At 33.6% G+C, this 21,882-nt stretch overlaps 2 protein-coding genes across 6 annotated transcripts in view; both read right to left on the bottom strand.

The window, feature by feature from the left end:
* LOC134269095 (slit homolog 1 protein-like) overlaps positions 1 to 6,399 on the bottom strand; it is a 35,624-nt gene extending 29,225 nt beyond the window's left edge. For all 5 annotated transcript variants that reach the window (XM_062751318.1, XM_062751316.1, XM_062751314.1 and 2 more), the window contains exon 1: positions 6,190 to 6,399. In XM_062751318.1, the coding sequence (XP_062607302.1) occupies positions 6,190 to 6,371 (182 nt within the window). In that variant the 5' untranslated portion in view covers positions 6,372 to 6,399. The remainder of the gene's footprint in view (positions 1 to 6,189) is intronic.
* Positions 6,400 to 10,725: 4,326 nt separating this feature from the next.
* Positions 10,726 to 20,547, bottom strand: LOC134269089 (perlucin-like protein). The gene is made up of 5 exons (XM_062751309.1): positions 20,433 to 20,547; positions 19,599 to 19,708; positions 19,123 to 19,219; positions 13,059 to 13,269; positions 10,726 to 10,798 (listed from the first exon to the last, which is right to left on the bottom strand). Exons 1-5 carry the CDS (start codon positions 20,512 to 20,514, stop codon positions 10,771 to 10,773), a joined length of 528 nt encoding a protein of 175 aa, XP_062607293.1. The 5' UTR covers positions 20,515 to 20,547; the 3' UTR covers positions 10,726 to 10,770.
* Between the last annotated feature and the right edge of the window lie 1,335 nt (positions 20,548 to 21,882).

Consider the following 21,882-nt stretch of genomic DNA (forward strand, 5'->3'; position numbering starts at 1 on the left):
GAGCCTAAAGGGTTAGGTAAACATTTTTCGATGGTGAAAATCATCCTACTGACAGAAAAAATCAGCAGTATTATATTTTATTATTTCCTCCGCTTGAAAAGCGGGAGGGTTTAGTGATCGGGATGTCCGTCCGTCTGTTACACTTTGGGGTATCTATCTCTTATCCGCAACTCCTCTAATATATATAAAAAAAAAAGATGTGTTGGTGAAACAGCTATGCCCCTGTAAACTTTTCTTAAATGCAATTTAAATATATTAGTACCCAAAGTAGAGTCTTCTCACAAAAAAAAAATACAAAATAGGAAAGCCTTAGCACCACTTGTTCAAAAGTAATGGCTAAGGATAAGTTTTTGAAAGGTAGGTCAAATTCAGAGGTCAAAGGGTCAAAGTTGATGGTTTCTTAAGAAAGGTTAAATGTAACAAGGATTACATATGTGAAGCATGAAAACCCTAGCCCTTACCGTTCAAAAGTTATGGCCAAGGTTAAAGTTTTTTTCATAAGTACGGAAATCTCCGAAGTCAAGGTCAAAAGGTCAAAGTTTTTATTTAGTATCTAATGAAAGGTCATGCCAAAAAATACATATGTGAAGTATGAGAGTACTAGTATCTACCGTTTAAAAGTTATGGCCAGAGTAAAGATTTGGCATTTTTTGTAAAATTGGACAAACTCCAAGATAAAGGTCAAAAGGTCAAATTTAGTGGTACCCAAAGTAAGGTCTTGTCACAAGGAATACACATATTAGATATGAAAGTCATAGCTGTTATGGTCAAGGTTAATGTTTTTGCGGACAAACAGACTGTCAGATAGACAGACAGACATACAGATGGACACGATAAAACTATATACCCCCGAATCTTCGATTACGGAAACATAAAAAGAAATGGTCTTCAATTAACTTTTCATATTATGATACAGTATAAAAAAGACGTTGCAAAAATGAAAATGTTTGTTCTGATTTTCATATAAAAAATATATTCAGAACTGAGTACATGGGTGGAGTAAAACAAGAATTAAGAAATGTATTGGATACTGTGTGCTAAATCAAAAGGTTATATCTACATGTATAGTGTTTGCATTAGAATGTGTATTTTACACTAGCCCATATATACATGTAGCTTTACAGAGCATATTTTTAGGTGTTATACCCACCCCACCCCACCCCCTTACTTATTTAGGAGGAAGTCGATTATTGATCAACAAAAGCTACAAAAAAACTACCCTACCTTTATTTTTCTATAAGGAGGGACTAAAAATGAGCTTAAAATAATCTACTGGGCCGCGTTTCACAAAACTTACGATCATCTTTTAAGATCTGATTATGACAATCATAAGATTTGTCACTGCTGTTTCACAAAACTATCTTAAGTATATGAAATCTTAAGACAAGTCTTAAGACATGCATATTCCAATTCTTCAATATCACAGGAATTTAAAAAAGTTTTCACGAGGTCTTTCTTTAATTTTCATTGAAATATTGAAATAATGTTTGTCTCATATAGTTTATTTTGCTGATAAACCCTCGAAAAAAAACAACAAAATTTATTGCATCAATTAAAGTTAATGTACTTTGTGTGTGTGTGTGTGTGTGTGTCGGAAAGGGGATGGGGTCATTAAAATTAAATTTGAGTTTATTTTTCACAAAAAATTAATAAAATTTGCTGAAATGTCTTTTTGCTCGGGAAATCGATTTTTGACAAAATGCATGTGATCACTTTTAATTAAAACTACTGAAGCTTTGCAAATAATGAAAGATTTTTTTCAATTAATCCATTTAAAACACTAAATTGTGTTCAAAGTTCGTTCATAAATTTTTTCGATGCAGTAGCCCTTTTTAAAGAAAATCTTACAACTAAGAGCAAAACTTCTCCCCCATTCAACAACAATATTTCAGCTGCCAAAATCCTTTTTTTCTATTACATTACAGAAATATTTTATGAATAAATTTGATTCAATTATTTAGAAAAATATTTTTATCAAATCAAAAAAAAGAAAGTATGGTAAAATTTAAGTCTTAGTAGTATTTTTTTTGTGTGTGTGTGTGTGTCTTTAAAATGATTCAACTACTGCAACAAAATAACAATGTCAACAGATGAAGAAGAGAAACAAAAGAAAAAACACATTCAAAATTTTAGGGTTTCAATATGATTAAGAAAAAGCATAATGAAAGCAAGTGCATACAACATCAACTATTACAGCATATTGAATTGTCATACACATTCCTGTGGATTAATAAGGATACCTCATCTAATTTTGTATAACTGAATAAAATGTTTAATTTGAAATTAAATCACCACAATTAAAATATATAAAAAAAACATTTATATATTGTCTGCCACAACGTAACAAAATAAACTAAAGTAAATTTCATGGACTTATCAAATCCATAAAAAATACAAATGGTCCAAAGAAGCATTTGGGGATTATGGGGGCACAACCAAAGAAAATGTCTTGAAATGAATAAAGTGGAAATACATAAAGTAGGTTCATTTTAGTTTTTCAGTCGTATATTTTTTGGCAATTTTTGTTTGGGGGGTGGGGTGGGGAGTGTCATTGTTCTGACTGGCCAGATATAGTCCAAAGGCTTGTTCTATCTCTAAAACCCGTTTTGTTTAAACATCCTTCGGTTTTTAGCCAAAATACATATATGCTGTCACATGTTTCACTTTAGACTTAAAGCTGAACACTACTCGTAAATAGGCATAGTCCGCCATATTTCTCGTTCTTCGACGCTCTCCCTACAACTCGTATATAAGGAGCAGATCGCTAGTCAGTTCAATGTATTTTACTACAGAGATCCGACGAGTGCAGACGTATATCTTACAAAGCGTGCTACTCAATATCGATGAAATTATCAAATTTTACGTATTTTTTCCAAAACAGGACAAAAGTATCATAAAAAATACAGGTCAATACATTATTTTCAAACAGAAAATGCACATAAAATCAAGAAATAAACGCAAAAAATCTAAGACCACGATAGGAGTACTACATGTCGGCCACGACTTTCGAGTGTGCAATCAGGTGTAACGAAAGCGAGCGGTTTATATACCCGTCTGACAGTGCCTATTTATGAGAAGTGTTCAGCTTTAAGACATGTATCTGGTTGTCTTAAGATTCTGACCAATCTTACGATTATCATAAGATATGACAGTTTTGTGAAACGGCTATGGTGCAATCTTACGAAAATTTTCGGTCTTAAGACAGATCTTAGTCATAAGATAGTTTTGTGAAACGAGCCCCTGATTGTTACATGGTTTGATTTCTAAAAACAAGTGGAATATCATTCTTTAAGCAAACATTATAAGGAGAAATATTAAAAAGGAATTTTATTTACTTGACAATTAAAGAATATCTTTTCAAACACAATTTTAGCACTGAAAGACAACGTGAATCCTTTAATTGATTGTTAATTGCTTTAAACTGATTTGTCAATATTTCGGAAGAGAGAAATGAGAAACTTTATTACCCCTACGTGATAAGAAGAACAAAAATTAAATCTATTAGAATAAATGCATAAATTACTCGATCGAAGAACAATTATATTTTACATCATATTTTTTCCTTTCACCTGTTATACATTTTGTATCACTTTAAAGGGGGTCATTTTTCAATGGGGGGTCAATTTTTTTTTTAGGACTAACATATAAAATAATGACCCTAGGACTCTTTTTCTACAAAAAGTGATTTTTTTTCTATGGGTGGGGGTCATTTTTTGTCGTTGAAAAATGACTCCCGGTCATTATTCGATGGGGGTCATTATTCTTCTTTACACCGGGTCGTGGAATTTTGATGTGACACCAGTTCTTATTTCATCAGCATACTGGTTTTCAGAACTATGATTTAACACATAAGCGTCGGGAACGTGTGTGCAAGGGGGGGGGGGGGGGGGGCTATGGATACTTAGCCCTCCCCCAACTGTAGAAAATTTAAAATCATCGTTTTTTTCCAAAACTCAGTAACATCAAAACGTACAACTTTTATACACTCTAAACAAGCATTCTTCACGACAAAGTCAAAACTATACATTTTGTAGACATCAAAGACAACTGTTTTCTCTACGAAAATGGAACTCGGCATTTGTGAAAGGTCATCAACGAACATCACTTTGTTAAAAATCACCCTGAATCTACGTAAAGTATTTTGAAGTTGATATTAAAAGGAAGGTGGAGTTCCATATCGACACCGTTTTTGCAGTCTTCGGAGACCGATTCTTCCTTCAAACCTTGGAATTGGAATGATGGGCACTAACTGTGCTCCTTTATTGGCCGACCTGTTTTAATGTTTCTATGAAGCAGAATCAGAATATATTTTACAAAAATTTTACATGAAAGCAGAAAACACTTCTTCATATTTTACAAGTGAACTTTCTGTATTTGTAAAGTATTATCCCGCAATCACCCGTTTATAGTACGGCGGGTAATTAATCGTTGCATTATTATACTTTGTTGCTATTCTTATTCAAAAAGTTTGTTTTTCTTTTTCTTAATCGTGTAATTTCTTTTCCATAAAATATGATTCTATTCGATAAGTTCTTATTCTTGTACGAAAATAATGGTATTTCTGTTCCGAGAAATCAGCACCTTTGTTATTCTATTCGAAATATGTCATTCCTATTCGCAAATTTTGTAATTTCAATTCGATAATAAAATGACTTATATTCGATAATCATGTTAAACAGGTCATTCCTATTTAAATGTAGTTTACAACCAGTTTTAATTTTGTCATATTTCCCAGAATGCAATTATTGAAAAGAATAAGATAAACGTCGCATAGGAGACATAAGATAAGAAATTTATCGAATGGGAATCTTATTTTTTTTGCATAGAAATGAATGTTAGTATGTTTTTAAACAATATCTTTATTGAGGAATCACTGTCTAGTTTGTGTAGTATGCCAGGGCATCAACGATAGTGGGAAACATGGGATAATTTGCATAACAGCGAAGCCCGTCCATGGAAATTCCAAATTATATACCAGGTAAGCATAAAATTCAGTTGTAAATTTTAGTTCAAATATAGAAACGAACAATTCGGTGGAACTCATCGATCATACAACGATCCAATGATAAGTTGTATAGGTTGTAATCGGTCAGAGGGGATTCTCACTCCTCCATGGCACCTGATCATCTCTGATGTTTCGGAGGTTCGTTTTTGCTCTGCTCCTATTCTGTATTGATTAATTGACTTTGATATTGAATACTGTTCGTAATCTCCATATCCTTCTTTTAAAGAAATCAATAAAGCGATCATTAGAATTTTAGTAATGCTGAATTGAAATAGGTCAGCTAAATCCCTAAAACATTAATTTAACTTCCAGTAGGCGTCCTCGGCTTAATAATTCATCATAATCGGAGTATGCCCTCAAATAAATTGGGATGTGTTAAAAGTATATACGAGATGTAGGTGATAGCGGAATATTACTTCACTACTTTTGGATAAGGTTTTCTTTCTGATCCTCCCTTTGTACATTGTACATCGCCTTAAAAAGGATATTAGAGGAGGTGATTATCAAATGATTGATTCATCTTTACTATATAATGATAAGAGGCCCACCTAAAGACAGGAAGCCCTGACGCAAGGGCCATGGCATTCATAACTTCGGAAAAGGCACCCTTGGTTGTAATAATTTTACATTTAGTTTCTTTGCGTAATACGCCGGAGCAGAGGAGAAGATTTTCAAAGAAATAATGCATTTTCAATATATAATCATATGAGCCCGTCTTAGCACCGGAATCCCGTATCCTGGGGCTAGGCATTTCACATAATTTTAAGAGGTCTTAATGCAAAATATTGCAATCAAGTCAACAGAATGACTGCTTGGTGTTCAGGTGATTTTTTGAGTTTCAATCCCACCCCTCAACATTTTTACTGTCCTTCGCCATAGCTGTTCTATGCCAAAATTGGCTGAAAATGGTACGATATTAAAGAGAAGAAGTTGCAAATGTTCAAATTTTAATGCACAGCAAGCCACACACGATGCACACAGACTGGCGAAAACTGACAGCAACAGGTCATCTAAGTTAATGATTCGTATGACCTTAGAAGAGAAAAAGGAAGCGACTGTTTCTTTATTTTAATTTTACAAATTCTGCATTCCCTTTTATTAGTTTAATATTAAGTCAATATAACCATCTTAAAATCCACACAGTCTAGGTACACATTGAGACATGCTTACTGGTATTTACTTACAATTCATAAGTGTCTTTTGGGAAGTTGGCAGGTATCTCTGTTAATGCTTTACTAGAGCAGTCAACCAAAATCCCTTTAAATAACCCGATACTGTTAAAATACTTTGTACAGTTACACGCTTCAGGACAGACTCCAGTCACGGATTTGTAAAACAGGACACAAAGAACAAAAGTAGCAATCATCTTTCAAATAAAAAAGTGGGTATATCAACTATATATCTTTCTTTGCATCCAACAATCCAAATGTATACATTTTCTGATTTGTGTATATATATGTAATGTAATGAGGAAGTATTTTAAAAATTACAACACTTTAGTAACTTAACATTTAACGCCTTTCTGAGAAATTTCATCACAATAATATATTTCTGGTATTTTCGATAATTTGACTTATAATAATGGGGCATTGAAACAAGGAGAACTAGAGGTAACTAATGCGAGCAATGAGCTACTTAGATATTACCCCCACTTACATATGATACTTGGCGAAGTCTATCTTTTGCTTTGGAAGACCCGAAATTAGTGTCAGATCAAAATGTAAAATAGGTGTGCAAAATGACATTACGCAACAAAGAATCTGTAAAATTACCATTAAATTTTATTCAGTGGTATAGGAGGAGCTGCGAATAAGAGATAGGTACCCTTCAATATTATAGGAAGAATGGCAGTGCCCATATTTTGTCATGCGAACCTTAAGATATGTTTCGGATCAAAATGTAAACAAGATATGTTTGTAAATCACTGATGCCCACGTATGGCAACATAATTGTTATGGCAAACTCACAGGAAAAACAATTCCGAAATATGAAAGAAGGACAAGTTTTTTCCTAAGTACAGACATCTACAAGGTCAAAAGATCAAGTAAATTGGTATCTTACGAAAAGCTATCTTCCTACAAGAAATACATAATTATGTGAGGTATGGAAACCCTAGCCCTTACCCTTAAAAATAATGTCCAAAAACTTTTAAAAGTAGGTAAAATTCCAGATCAAATGAAAGGTCTTGTCACAAGAATTAAATATGTAAAGTATGAAAATACTACGTGTAACCCCAACCATTTAAAGCTTATGGGCAATGTTTGCTTTTCAAAAGTAGATCAAACGCTAAGGTCAAGGTCAAAGGGTCAAAGTTCTTGGTATCCAATAAAAGGTCTCTTCACAATGATTACATACGTGAAGTATGAAAGCCCTATCCCTTACCGTTTAAAAGTTTTGGCTAAGGTTTAAGTTTTTTCATAAGTACAGAAATCTCCAAGGTCAAGGTCAAAAGTTCAATGTTGTTGGTAACTAATGAAGGGTCCGCAAAAATACATATGTGAAATATGAATGTCCTGGTTTCTACTTTTCAAAAGATATAGCCCAAGTAAAAGTTGGGAAATTTTGTGATAAAGTGAGGCAAACTTCAAGGTCAAAAGGTCACATTTGATGGTACCCTAAGAAAGGTCTTGTGACTTGGAATACACATGTAAAATATGAAAGTCATAACAGACAGACATACAGACACGACAAAAACTATATACCCCAGAAACATTGTTTACGGGGTCATAAAAATAGGTGTGCAATTACATTAATTATGCGAAATTGTTATAGGATAAAAGATGGCTAACCCAAAGCTAACAGGCATAAGTCAATGTAATATTAACTTGCTTGTTTCTACTTCTGGTACACTTCCAATATTTATTGATTTATTGATAATTGAAGTTATAAGACTAGAGTTGTAAGTACGCCTGCAGAAATGTAGAAAAGAAATCAGTTAATATTTCATCAAGGCTGTTGCTTTTCATTTACTGGGACATTTAAGGTCTTCTTGTTATGTATAAGCACATTTTATTAAATAAGAGTATTTTTATACAAATTTCAGTTTGAATAAAAATATTTTTTCTTCAAGATTTGACGTGAAACATGATATCATATCAAACAAATTATAGATTGTAGTGCCTCCACTTGATTTCATCATCACGATAAAACATACGGTATAAGCAGAATTTTTGGCGAGGATTTAATTTTGGCATTATTAGCGAGAGTGTTGAGATCGATAAAATTGAATATCGCTAAAAATAATTGCGTCTAATTGTAATAGTTTCTTTAATGAGCATTTAAAAATCGCTAATATTGCATCTTGCTAAAAATAAACTACCACTTTTTGGAGAAATCTCTAAATGTGCGTCTCGCTAAAATTTCCACTTATACGGTATAGAAAAGAGTCGGGTAGAGATAGAGGAGGGTGACAATATTATTTTTAAAATTTTCAACATATGCAGGTAGCTATCAAAGTAAATGTCTGGGATTTAGACTTTTTAGTTAAAACCATTAAATGCTTGCAAGTATCCACATTAGAGATACTCAGTACTTGTATTCCTGATTGCAACGAACTTGGAATTTGGAAAGATGACTGATGTTCAGTTATAATATGTGTAAAATACATTATTCTTGAAAGAAATCTTAAGTGAAATTAATAACACAAAAAATATATATTTTGAATAAACAGTACTCTCAGATTCGTAAAGGGTGTAAAGTACAGTCTGGTGAAGTGGCGAAGTTAATAATGACATACATACAACAAGATCAAGTGGATACCTAAAAATGTCAAACAAAAATACTAAGACTAAGGTTTTCTATTTGTAATTCATCTACACCCTACTCCGAATAATCCGTATTTTTAAATAATTATTTCCCTTTTACAACATATGACCAACGCTTACGTCCCAAGATATTCTGATAAATTTTAAGCTCTTAGATATGCAGCAGATGATTTGTTTGAAAGAACTAAAATCATGAGAGCACTCAGAAATTTTCCTCAAAATTATAAGCATGACTTTTTCCAGTCGAGAAGACTTCTCAAAATACTTCCTGTGTAACAAACTTATAATTGACTTACTCATTTTAATCAATCTTACGGGGTCTACTCCGCTATTCACTTAAAAAATGTTGCTTTAATCTTTTTTTAAATACATCTGATATGAATTAAAGTTGAGAACAAATTAACATAGATTAGGGTTTATGATGGAAAAATAGTTAATGTAATTTACCTCAATAAAAGTTATCTCTTGATCGGAGGGTATATTAAGGTTACATGTAATTTTGGTAGAAATACTTAATTATTATAGTTTTTTAGATTTTGAAATATCTGAAGAAATCTCGAGCAGTATTTTTACCATGTAATCAATGCATGGTTCTATCAGAATTGAAATTGAATATCATGTTGAACAAGATGTTTTTGTGGAACACTGATGCCCCCAGTAAGGCAGCTTATGGCGAGTGTTGAATTATATAAAATACATATCAAACTGCAAAGGTCAAGGTCAGAATGTCAAAAATATTGATACCCAAGGGAACGTTTTTTTGCAAAAAATACACCTGTGAAATATGAAAGATTTAATAGGTAGTTCTAACTTTTCCAAACTAATTAAGTTCCTCGCAGGATTTACATTTATATGAAAGTACACAAGTAATGATGACGTAGAAAAAACTTACGCACCATCTAGCGTTAATTCAGGTAATGTCTGGGGGGTCACGCCATCTAGGGTCAATTCAGTGCATGATTGTTGGTTTTGCATTGGTGATCATTGGTCTTGCATCGGAGTCTGTTTTTGCAAACAAGTCTTTGGATTTTGTTTAAGGATGTCTGGGTTTTTTTTCAGTGTGTTTCTAACAATTAGTTGATAGTTTTGCAGTAACGTCTTTTTTTTTACCCTTTTCGCATCCCATAGGTGTGGCATTTTATTTCAACAAACTTGAAGTCCTTTCACCCAAGATGATTTGTGGCAAGTTTGGTTGAAATCGGCCAAGTGGTTTTTAAGAAGTCGAAAATGTGAAAAGTTTACAGACGGACAGACAGCTAGACAGACAGACTACAGAAAAAATATGATCAGAAAAGCTCAATTGAGCTTTTGTGGTAGTGTAAGATACACAACTTCCTACTAGCTTGGGCTAGTGGGTTAAACCTTTAGTTTTATTGGGAGGGCATTGGACTGGCAAGCCAGACGCCCCGTGTTCGATCCCCAGCAAAGCCAGTAAATTGTTTCTGTTACAATTGGCGCCCACGTTGGGTTTCCTGTGTTCTATGGTGGGTAAGAGTAATTGCCCCTTGAACTTCGTCTCACATTTGTTTGTACTCCAAAAGAGATGAGGACATTTTATTCTAAATGGAGAGGGACAATATGGTACTGTAAGATACACGGCTTTCTAATGGGTTAACCCTTTAGCTCAATTGGTAGAGCATTACACTGGCAAGCCAGAGCCCCGGGTTAGATCCCCAGCAGAGGCAATATATTGTCTCTTTTACACTTTCAGCTCATGTGATCTAATAACCATTTTTCAAAGGGAAATATCAGGAGTATTATTTTGGACGGGTTCGGTTGTCAGTACGTTTAGTACATTTATCACTACGAAATTCCACTCTATTGATCACCTTTACACAAACCACTTACGTCACTACACATTTCATCATCAGTTTGTACTATAACTTATTGCATTGACTAAAAACAAGATATAGTTATAAACATTAAAACATACTAGATTTATTGTGTAGTTACATGTAATTTAGTTATTAGACGTCTACAGCTGATGGTGTGTGTGATCCTTTATCCCACTAGCATACCTTCCAACATTCTAAAAGAAAATTTATAGCAATTTCATATTATCAATTGAAATCATTCTCGGTTGCACACCTCAAACTCATGTTTCGTAGTTAGAAATACTGGTATGTTTTAAACTTACATGAATGAGGGATTCGAACAGGATGCATATAGAGATTACAATTGGAAAATGAAATATCTCCGATAATGGGAATTGAAAGAAATTACAAAAAAAAAATTCTTTGAATGCATAAAATATTAACAAGAGCAATTTAAAACAAAAGTGCGACATAGTAAATAAGACATTTAAAGTAACCTTATACTTTAATTATGAATCTTAGAAAACGAACATAGTAACATGTATATAAGGATGAACGTCTTCGACAACCTCCTCACGATCGAAATACATGACTTGTATTCTAGATTTAGTAAACAAAACATGTTTTTACGGTCCTCTTCATTTTTATGATAATGTGTTGTTGAACTAAATTGAAACAATTCGTCGTTGTTGTGATATAGCATTGATAGCTTTACTGTTTTAAAAACAATGCTGTAGACTTTTTGATGTATAATTTCATCCACGCAGCACTGAGTGTCAAATTTCCCTTAATTGCTTAAAATTGACTCCTTCTTTTAGCAAAAATTTCAAAAGTGTCTCGCCACGAACTTCTAGCAATCTGGATTATGATAAAGGTACTCTTACTGCTTAACTAAAATGTTCCTTACATGTATTCTTATTGCCCAGAGACATTTAGTCTTGTTATATCTCTTCACTCAATATGGAACATCTTTGCCCATTTTCTAGCTACATAGTAGATTGTCTCTTCGTTACGTTGACATTTTTGTCCTTGACCCGAGATCATAAGGAATCTTAAGCTTCAGGCAATAAATGTATATGGATTTGCAATTATTTAGACCCTATGCAGCACAAAATGAAAACGGTTTCCAATTTTGTATCATCAGTCTGCTTTCGTATGCAAATAAAGAGATTCAACAAATTTTCAACTTTTGCAGATGTTTAAAATTTCAACTTTTAAGTCTATGTCGATTTCATGATGGTAAAAGACAGACCTTGGCTTTCCCATTTACTGAGAAGGTCAGTCTTTATCTTGACATTTGTTGTGATATCACGAAATCGAAACCATGAAATGCTAATGCTTACATTATCTCAAGTTACGAGGGTTGATCCAAAAGTAATGTCACGGTGTCAAAATCTTTTAAATTTGGCGTCATATTATCAAATATTATATACCAAAAGATGCACAAATATAAATTTTATTAAACTTTAATTTTTCATTCAATAATGTTTAACTGAGTTTATTTTATATAAGTTTAAATCATATAAGATAGGGGGTGTCGCCGCGTCAAAACCGAACGTCACAAATTAAAGTGTACTTTTGTAGCATAAAAAAAGACAAACACTTAAAAGGCATCTTTTAAAAGCGCCTAAACGCAAAATACTTTAAAAGACAAAAATTAACATCATTTTCTAGTCTTCAATTGTAAATTATATGACATCACTGCTATTTTTTATGGAAAACATCGTTGATTTATTCCGGTGCATTGAAAAAAGGAACTGTCAAAATGGACAAAAAAGCCAAAACAAACTGTAATGCATTTTTGCTTCAAAATGGAAAATTCGCCAGTAGAGACAGTTACGTTGATTCACCAGACTTTCGGAGGAAAGAATGTTATTAAGAGACTTGTTTAGATGGCTTCAGCGATTTGTCGGTGGGTGATGGGTCATTAAATGCTCAGCAGATGACAAGAAAACCAAAAGATGGGAGGGCGGTTGGAAATGTTCAATGGTGTGTGGCGTTGTCAAAAAGACAGACGGACAGACGATATGTGAAAATTTAAGTTGGTCTTTTACTACTGTTCAATGAATTTTGACAGAAATAATTATAAAATAGTGAGTGTACGATGGGTACTAAGGGTAAGAAAGTGAAATTTGTGAACGTGTTCATGGATATTAAATCTCAAATATTTTTAATGAAACGAAGAGAAGCGTTCAAATGTATGACGGCGCGTATCCGTCATATGACGTTATTCAGCTGCGGCGACTACCATAATCGCACGTTGTATATAAACCGATATTTTGAAAAGTATAAATCATGTTGCATTGAAATTTTCAGGTCTGATTTAAAATAAATGTAGCTTTCATCATTATTAATTTTGTTGTTTTGCGTCGACGGATAGCGATTTTATCGAAGTTGTGACATTACTTTTGGATCAACCCTCGTAAAATCACAAATACAAGGATGGTACTAGTATGTCCAAGATTTTGAACTTACTCATTCTCACAAATAAAATTGACATGGTGTCCGCAGTATTTATCGTTCCATAGAAATCCGTAGTGATTCCAAAGCGTACCACAATCTTCATTATTTGCATAATTGTCCGGTAACCCCGGGCCCCAGTTGGTGTACGTAGCCACTTTCTGGGAAGACATCCACACCCACTCACCCTCTCTTAGAATATCAGAAAGTCCCATCCAAAATTGACCTAAATTATAAACGGTATTTAAACGCTGAAAAGTATCAACCATGCACTTTTTAGAGATAATTAATTTGATCGAGTGTGTGTAATATGACATATACTCCTGGGGTGCTTCATATATTTGGACATATTCTATCTCAACTGACAAGTGATACTTAATGCTATTTTAAAACCAAAAGAACGGTCTCCCTTCTCCTATCGTAATATGTCATAATAACTCGTGAAGTTGAGATAACCCTCAATCTCAGAATAAAAATGGAACAAATACTTAAATGTCATTCTTGCCATTGAGGGTTTTGAAAGCAATGGACTTGACCCCTGTCAATTTTTCTTGGTCCAGTCAATTTAGCCTTAGAGATATGACATTAAGATATGAGAAATCAATTGATTGTTAACCAATAGGATATGGTAAAAAAAAATAAATTTTAAATTCAAACCAGTCATGATTTCAAAGAGTGTTTATCCAGACATGTTTTCAGTATCTTACTGCCCTGTACCTGGACCTAAATTCACTCAACAGCTTGGTTATGTTCGAACACAAGTTGGTGAACGGAAAGTCAAATAGAGGGGAAAGTGCTATTAAAGACAAATGACAAAGACTAATAAATATTCATTTATTGTAAGACGCATACTAGTATTCTACTAAAGTTGTTGCAACGATCGAAGAAAAGACCTGTCGCTGTGGCATATAGTAAGTAATCAAGATAGGGCCATGTAGTTTACTATCGCAAAATTGAGCATTGACTTAGGTCGCTGGTGCGATAATGCGATGACCGGATTACGATAATGCGATGGCGCTACAATGCGATTACGATGATGCAATACATTTGTTCTTTTATGAGAATAAAATATCATAATGGTTTTATACCCGATAAAACTCAAGGAGAACAGGATTGGAGAGGAATGTAGTAAAACGAATGATTACGACAAAAACACTGCAATAATTCAACCTGATTTGGGTTTTTTTAACAAATGACAGCTTCCGATGTCACCAAAACCCGACTTGGGCGAGAAATTTTCGCAATTAGTCTGAAAGTGTCCCGAAGCGGAATCCAACATGATGGTTAGATCCATGCCTTGTGATGTTTATAGTATAGTAGATATATGTTTTTACGCGCTTCATTATTCATTTGGTATACATACTTTGCGTATTGAGCTCTTTCAAATGACACCAAGGATAATGACCTTGCGACCATGACTGTGACCTGTTTGCTAAATACAGCTTTTTCGAAATTTTGCCATAACTTTTGAACCATAGAATACAGGGTTACACATATAATATCACATTCAAAAGTAATCACCAAAGTTTTTTGGGGGTGGAGGGATTGGTCATAGTCAAGGGGTCAAAATCTCTCCATGATTGAAAACACAGGTATTGCAATGTCAAAAAAAGAGAGAATTATCGTTTCTGGATCAAAGCTTATAAATAATAATTCCCATGGGTACCAATTGCGCTCCGTTATTAGCAGAGCAATTTTTGTATTCATATGAAGCAGATTTTTTGCAAGATCTAAAGCGTGAAAAGAAGAACACTTGCTGTGGCCTTCAACTAGACACTTAGATATATCGACGACGTATTGTGAATTAACCATGGTAATTTCCATTACGATATATCCTGGTAAGCTTGAGATAAAAGATACGACAGGGTCTGACACAATCGTTTCATATTTGAATATTATACTTGAAAAAGAAGCAAATGGTAATCTAACAACCAAGCTGTATGATTAACATGAAAACTTTTCTATCGTCAACTTCCCTTACGTATGCAGCAATATACCTTCATCACCTGCATACGGAGTTTATATATCTTCCCGATCACGACAGAAACACACGGCGGGTGTAACCGGTAGGCAGGCGATGCTTACTCCTCCATGGCACCTGAACCCACCTCTGATGTTTTGGAGGTCCGTGTTTGCTCTGCTCTTACCTTGTATTGTTTTATGGACTGTAATATTGAATACTGTTCGTTATCTCCATATCTTTTATAAGCAAAGATAAATATTTTGAAAAGTACACGTATCATATGAAAAAAGTATCCATTCCCATTCAAAATTTATGACCAATTTAAAGTAATGTAAGAGTTTTTGAAAAGTAGCTTAAACATTAAGGTAAAGTGTTTTAAAAAATTTCGTATATTTCGAAAGGTGTTGTCACGGGTAATGTAAATGTACAAAATGTTAAACAATGAAAAGGGTATCAAACAGGGAAGTCTTTTTTTCTAAATCAAAAGGTTAAGGCAAAGATAATTTTTTTAATTATAGTACACCTGTATGTCAAACTTCAAGGTCATAGACTCGGGGTCAAAATCATAGTACGGGGATTGTTAGGTTCCTAATTTCGTAGCCTACTGTCCTAACATTTATATATTACGTAGAAGGTCAAACTCCAAGGTCAAAGTCAAAGTATCAAAGTGGTTGATATTCAATGAAAGGTCTTCTCACAAGGATTATATGTGAAGTATTAAAGCTCTAGCCCTTGCTGTTCAAAAGTAATGGCCAAGGTTAAAGTTTGTAAAAAAAAAAAAAGTAGGTCAAACTCCAAGGTCAAAGGGTAAAAGAAGTTAATCTCCTGTGAAAGGTCTTTTCACAAGAATTACATATGTGAAGTATGAAAGCCCTTGCCTTAACAACAGTTATGGGCAACTTAAACGTTTTTTCGTAAGCACAGAAATCTCCAATATCTAGGTCAAAGGTCAATAATGTTGGTTTCAAATGAAAGGTCTTGCCGCAAAGAATTGATATTTTAAATATGAATTTATAGTATTTACTAGTCATGCAGAGGGACAGACTGACAGACGCACGGACACGACAAAAACTACTAGTATAGAGTACCAAAACTTCGTAAACGGGGGCATAAAAATTTGTTATAGCAAAAACAACTCCACCCTTTTCATTACAGAGTAGCTTAAGGCATGTAAAAGCAAAAATCATGCAAGCAAAAAGACTACTTTTAAAATACCTCATGTAACCTAAAAACCAACCATGCTCCTGATGTTTTGAAGTTTGAGCGATAGAAATACTTTAAAATTGAATTAGATTTTCTGAGATTTTAAGATTTCTATGACACATGTAGATTTCCTGCAAAAATGAAAGGCATAAAAATTGTGTTTGTTTCTTGTAACATTTCCAAAAAATCAAGGGACGGTAGGTCGGGATTTCCTTTGTTTTTCTTATACACTTAACAAAACTTCTAAGTGTTCACTTTAAGAAATGTATTTATTTAAAAACTACTATATAGAATGGTATGATATTTTCACATTATTACATCAATTTAGTCTTTTAAACAATTGTAGAACGATAATTCAATATCACCGATGAAAACCAATGTTCCGTGACGAAGCTTTAAAACAAAACATCTGTACTTTGCAGCGCGTGTTTTGTGCAATAAGCATCTTTTTGTGATCATTATCAAATTTAAAAAACTGTTTTCACTGAAAAACACAAAACATTGGCAAAATAACCATTGATATAGAAGGGAGAGCCGTTGGAATATTGATATCTGGACCATCTTTACACCAAGTTTTACTCATTTTTATTTTAGTGCTTAATTGTACTTGATATTACTTTTAAAAATCATCAAACAGTATCAAAACCCATTTAAACACATTTTTCTATAGGCTGCGCTCATTTTTCATAACCATTTTATCACAATTTGAAAGTTTTTGGACAAAATTTAACCAAACCGGAAGTGACCTTAATCTTCATCTGAGGAGAAAATTTCGCGCTACACCAGGTTAAGAGAGTGTTTAAGTGTCCTGCAAAAATCTTAGAAACATGGAAACAAACCATTTCAATCGTACGAAAATTATAAGAAATCGGGGCCCGTGGCAATCTTAAATCAGCTTAGGCAGTCTGAATTATCCTTAAAGCGGCGCACTTACGTGCTTAACACCAAAGGATATTGACCAAAAGGTACTTATGTGACGATATACTGTCAAATTCCTGGATATGAATTCCACTGAACAAATTTGGGATTTTAAAAGAAATCTCAAAGCCCCCCCCCCCTTTTCCTCATAATTTCAATGGTTAGGAAAGATCTATGCAGTACATGTAGGTGTGGCAACAGATGGGTCAATCTCATATTCAGGGGTACATGGTATCCAACAATAAAGATTGTCTTGAAGTAATTAGAGCGAGTAGTGGGTCTTTCTCCATCGAGATTTTTTGTGCGAATTTTCATTTTGAGGGTACATCATTTCCTTGACACTTTGCTTCAAATTCTGACGAGATACTTACATGAAATTTACGCAACATCGAACTTAAATATGCATCATTAACCAAGAATTAAAGAAATTATTTATTGTTCGTATTTGTTCTTTAAAACTTCAAAAATGTTAGGTGAACACTTAGAAGTTTGGTTCAGTGTAGATAAAGGACTCAAACGTACATCCCCTGACTGAACTAACCAGGTGTTATATTTACAGAAGACACCCAACATGGCTGCCTAGAGGCAGAAAAGTTGTGGGGGGTTCTTATTACAAGAAGGATTACTCTTTATATTTATGGAAAATGTTTACTACGTGTACAATATAGGTTGACATATTTTATTTCTCAAATACAGCTACAATTAACATTTTTTAAGAAATTTCATCAGCTGATCGATCAAACACAGATTTGGCAGGGAAAAAATCTGCCCATGTTTTTTTAAATGGGTCGGTCGGGTTACAGGAAACAAACTGAATACTTTTAAGGCCAAATCAACGAATACATGCAATAATTATGTTCCCCAAACGAAGTTTGGGAACATATTGTTTTTACTCTGTTTCTTATTATTATTTTTCTTCTTCCTGGGTACTTATTTGTCAGCGAATGATCTTGTAAACTATAGGTAAAATCTTTTTAGGGTAAGTAGACATGTTATGTAGATTTGCGGAATCAAGGTCATTTTGCGCGCACGTGCTTGCAAGAGCGCTCACGCGCAGCACGTAAAATGACCAATATAATTGATATAGCCGTAACTTTTTCTATTTTCTGATAAAATGTGTTGAAACTCAGAATATAAGAATATATTAGTATTATACACAAGAGGACATGGTCAAATTATCATGAAATCACGCGCATGCACGTGCGCTTCGCTCTGATTGGCTGAAACAAAAATCTCAATATCTTGTTCGTTTTTTGACGAAATACTTTGAAATTTAATTTATAGTCATGGATTAAGATATACGATATCGTATAAAATAATTTTCATGAAACCACACGCATGCACGTGCGCTGCAATATGATTGGCTAAAACTTTAAATGGCTATAACTCCCTTGGTTTTCAGACAAACAGGATGGAGTTTAGAACATAGATAGTCTTAATGGACCCTTACAAGAGGATATGGTCATCACGCACATGCATGCACGTGCAATACGTATAATTACAAACGCACTTGATTTAGCATATTTTCGATTACTTTTTGATTAAATGCCTTGATATTAAGTACATTAAAATAAATCAATAGTGTAGATACAATGATATGGTCATTCCGCAAATGCATGCAAGTATGCACATGTGCAATGCAAAAATTTGCTACATGTATATACTTGGTATGCTTTAGGAAAAACGTTGTTTAAGTTTAAGATGCATAGAGTTTAGTTTATTTGATGAAGCTTAGATGGAATGAGGCACCAAAATGAAGTTGGGGAGCGTTTGGGGAACATCTGTAACGGTTCCCGTTACAATTAGCACTAGTTTTCTACTGCGTTGGATGGAGTTTATGTCATGCATTACCATTTCCCTGCCACTGCCATTTCATTACAGCTTTTTACAATAAAAATTATGTTATATATACATGTAATAATAACTTTTCAGAGTCTTCCTTATGATTTCGTTTTAACTCTATGGAATACATGTAATTTCACATTTGTTTTTTACCGGTATAGTTGTTGTTCTTCAAATGTAAGCGAATAAACTCGTCCTCGGCAGCTGTCTCGATTTCCACCAATTTTGCTTGAAGAACATTACAGTGTGACTGTAAAGAAGAAAGACAGGGAAATACATGTACATTGCATTCGAGTTGTCATAGGCTCATCTCCATCTCATGTTGAAAGATAGGGTAGAATATAGCTATATCATTTTTGTGCAAGATAACAAATACATGTAGTTATCATGCTCAGAAGCTTTAAATTCAAACTGTATGCTGAGCACACAGGGACTGAATAACAAGAATCGGATCCGTTGCCATGGAGGAGTAAGCATCCCTTGTCAACCGGTGTGTCATTCGTCATGATCATGATCTCATAAAAGGAGAAAAGAACATAAGTCAGTGCTAAAATGACCTAATATTTTCTTTGAAAGACGTAAGTCATCATTCGATCTAAGGTCGTGAAATCATGGAAGTTGTAACATACCATCGCCCCCCTCCAGTCCTTGTGGACGTCCGAAATGAACAGGTAACAGGAGGATGCATGATGTACCCAACCATGAGGGCAGGGATTAGTTTCAACAGGGGCTATGATTACTTGAAAATAAAATGTATGAAAATATTCAGAAAAAAGAAAAGAAAGAAATTACTGTATAATTTATTTAAAAGTACAAAAATTAATTCAACTTTTGGTTATAAATTCAAGTCAGAAACAATTTAGTTATGGAGCAAAAGTTAACCAGGTGCAACATAACTTTATTCAAAAACAGTCTTTGTTATCGTCGGTGAGGTCAAAATTCACAAAGATTTCCTAAAAGTTTTAGATCAATATCTTTAAGAGCTCTTTGTTTCAGATAAATAAAATCGAGTCCTACCCAAGAACTCGCTCGTATACCATACAATATGTTTCCTTCCTGTTTTCGTTGGTCAGCAATTTATGATATAATAATTTCATATAAATAAAAGCTGATTCATTGAATATTTGTTTTAAAAAACAATGACTCTCAGTAACCTCGTCTTCCAGTTTGAAAGATCGAACGAAGCAACAGTTAACCCTGCTTGAGGACGGGTAATATTCTAAAAAGAAATATTTACTTCGCAGAATTTATTAGTAGGTGGTGAGGATGTGTGTGTTGTTATGGTTTTCAAAAGAAACAAAAACATTGTTCTATTCACAACCATTATTTTTTGTTGAAACATTCGTATGGTCATTATACAAAACGAAACAGAGTGTATACGATAAGTAAGAACGCCCTTTTTTACTACGCATTTTGTATACTTTGATAAAAAGAGTACAAATGAAAAAAGATGTTACATGTACCTGCAATTATGGCTACGATCGTGAAAATCATGATGGAAAATTCAGCACTTTGTGTAGCTGCCATCGTAATGCTTCTTATCATTTATCAATCTGACTTTCAAAAATAGCCATGTCAGTGCACTTAACTGTAGCTGCAATTCCAAATATCTATATCACATTTTGACACTTTTCTTGTATTACGGAAGCCCAGACGACTCATTCGAGATTCGAAACACGAAATTACAAATTAGAATCGAGATTCTAAATTTGAATATCGAGATTTAAGATCTACATTAACTAATCAGAAGGCGGATTTAAGATTCGATTTCTCCCCTTTGCTAAGTTTCATCAAAGTTTGAAAATCCCTTTCAAAGAACACGACTATCAAGAAATCGTTTTATTTATTGATAACGTACAAGTCATTTGATGAAATAATAACGCAAGAAAAAACGACTTTTTAGGTCATTGACTGAATTTCAGGATTTCACACACGGCATATAATTAGAATTTCAGAAGCATATCATCCAGCCTTTTAGAAACTTATAGATCTTTTTCTAGTTGTACATTAGGACATTTTGCACCGGCCACTGAAAAAAGACATAAAATTATACTATTAGATTAAAATACTACATGTTAATCTGTTCCATCAAAAAATGTGTTGTTAAAGGTCTAAAAATAAACTAACCGACACAATCAGAGAATACTAACCAAACAGCTCCCTCTTCCGTCCATCATGTTTGAATTCATTTTTATAACGAGACTTTAAAAAGCGTCCAATGAATACCTTTCGAACACGGTCATTCTTAAGTGTTGGTTCTGTACAGTTATAATTCGGTTCTGTAGGCAAAAGTGATTTGTATACTTTGTACTGTATGTATTCTGCAATAAAAGTTATTCTTGCAAAATTTCTATTTATGTATATTTCGCCTATATAAGAAAAAATTGCTGCTACCAACTCATGCTAAGAGGCATGAGAGCTGTCGAGAATAGGACAATGTAAAGCAAAATGAGAAAAACATGAACAAATCTAAATTTGTTACTTCCTTGTCATATTGATGTGAATGATATCCGGATCGACCTTCAATGCGTTCAAAGGAATTTTATAGCACGTATTTCATTTTTTATGTTATTATATATAACAAGTTTCATCTTTGAAACCAACGTTTCAGATACTATATGTTATCAATCTTAAAGTTTGATCCAATTTCTGAAAATTAATTTTTTCGATAAATCTTGAACGATTGTAGTTCGAACTCATATGTAATAAGGCTTTTATAAGGTTACGTTCTTGTAAAATTATCGCTACCTTTGAGTTTTATTTCTTCTGATTCATTGACCTTAATACTGTGGATTTATCATTTTTCGACCATAAAATGGAAAACCTAAGTAATTCTAACGAACGTTTTACTTGTTCAATAAGTTTTACGTGGATTTTTTGTGTTGAAATTCAAGATATTTTATTTATAAACAA

This window comes from Saccostrea cucullata, unplaced genomic scaffold (genome assembly GCF_032062105.1).
Source record: "Saccostrea cucullata isolate Sc308-1 unplaced genomic scaffold, CSIRO_AGI_Scuc_v1 ctg402, whole genome shotgun sequence".
NCBI lineage: Eukaryota > Metazoa > Mollusca > Bivalvia > Ostreida > Ostreidae > Saccostrea > Saccostrea cuccullata.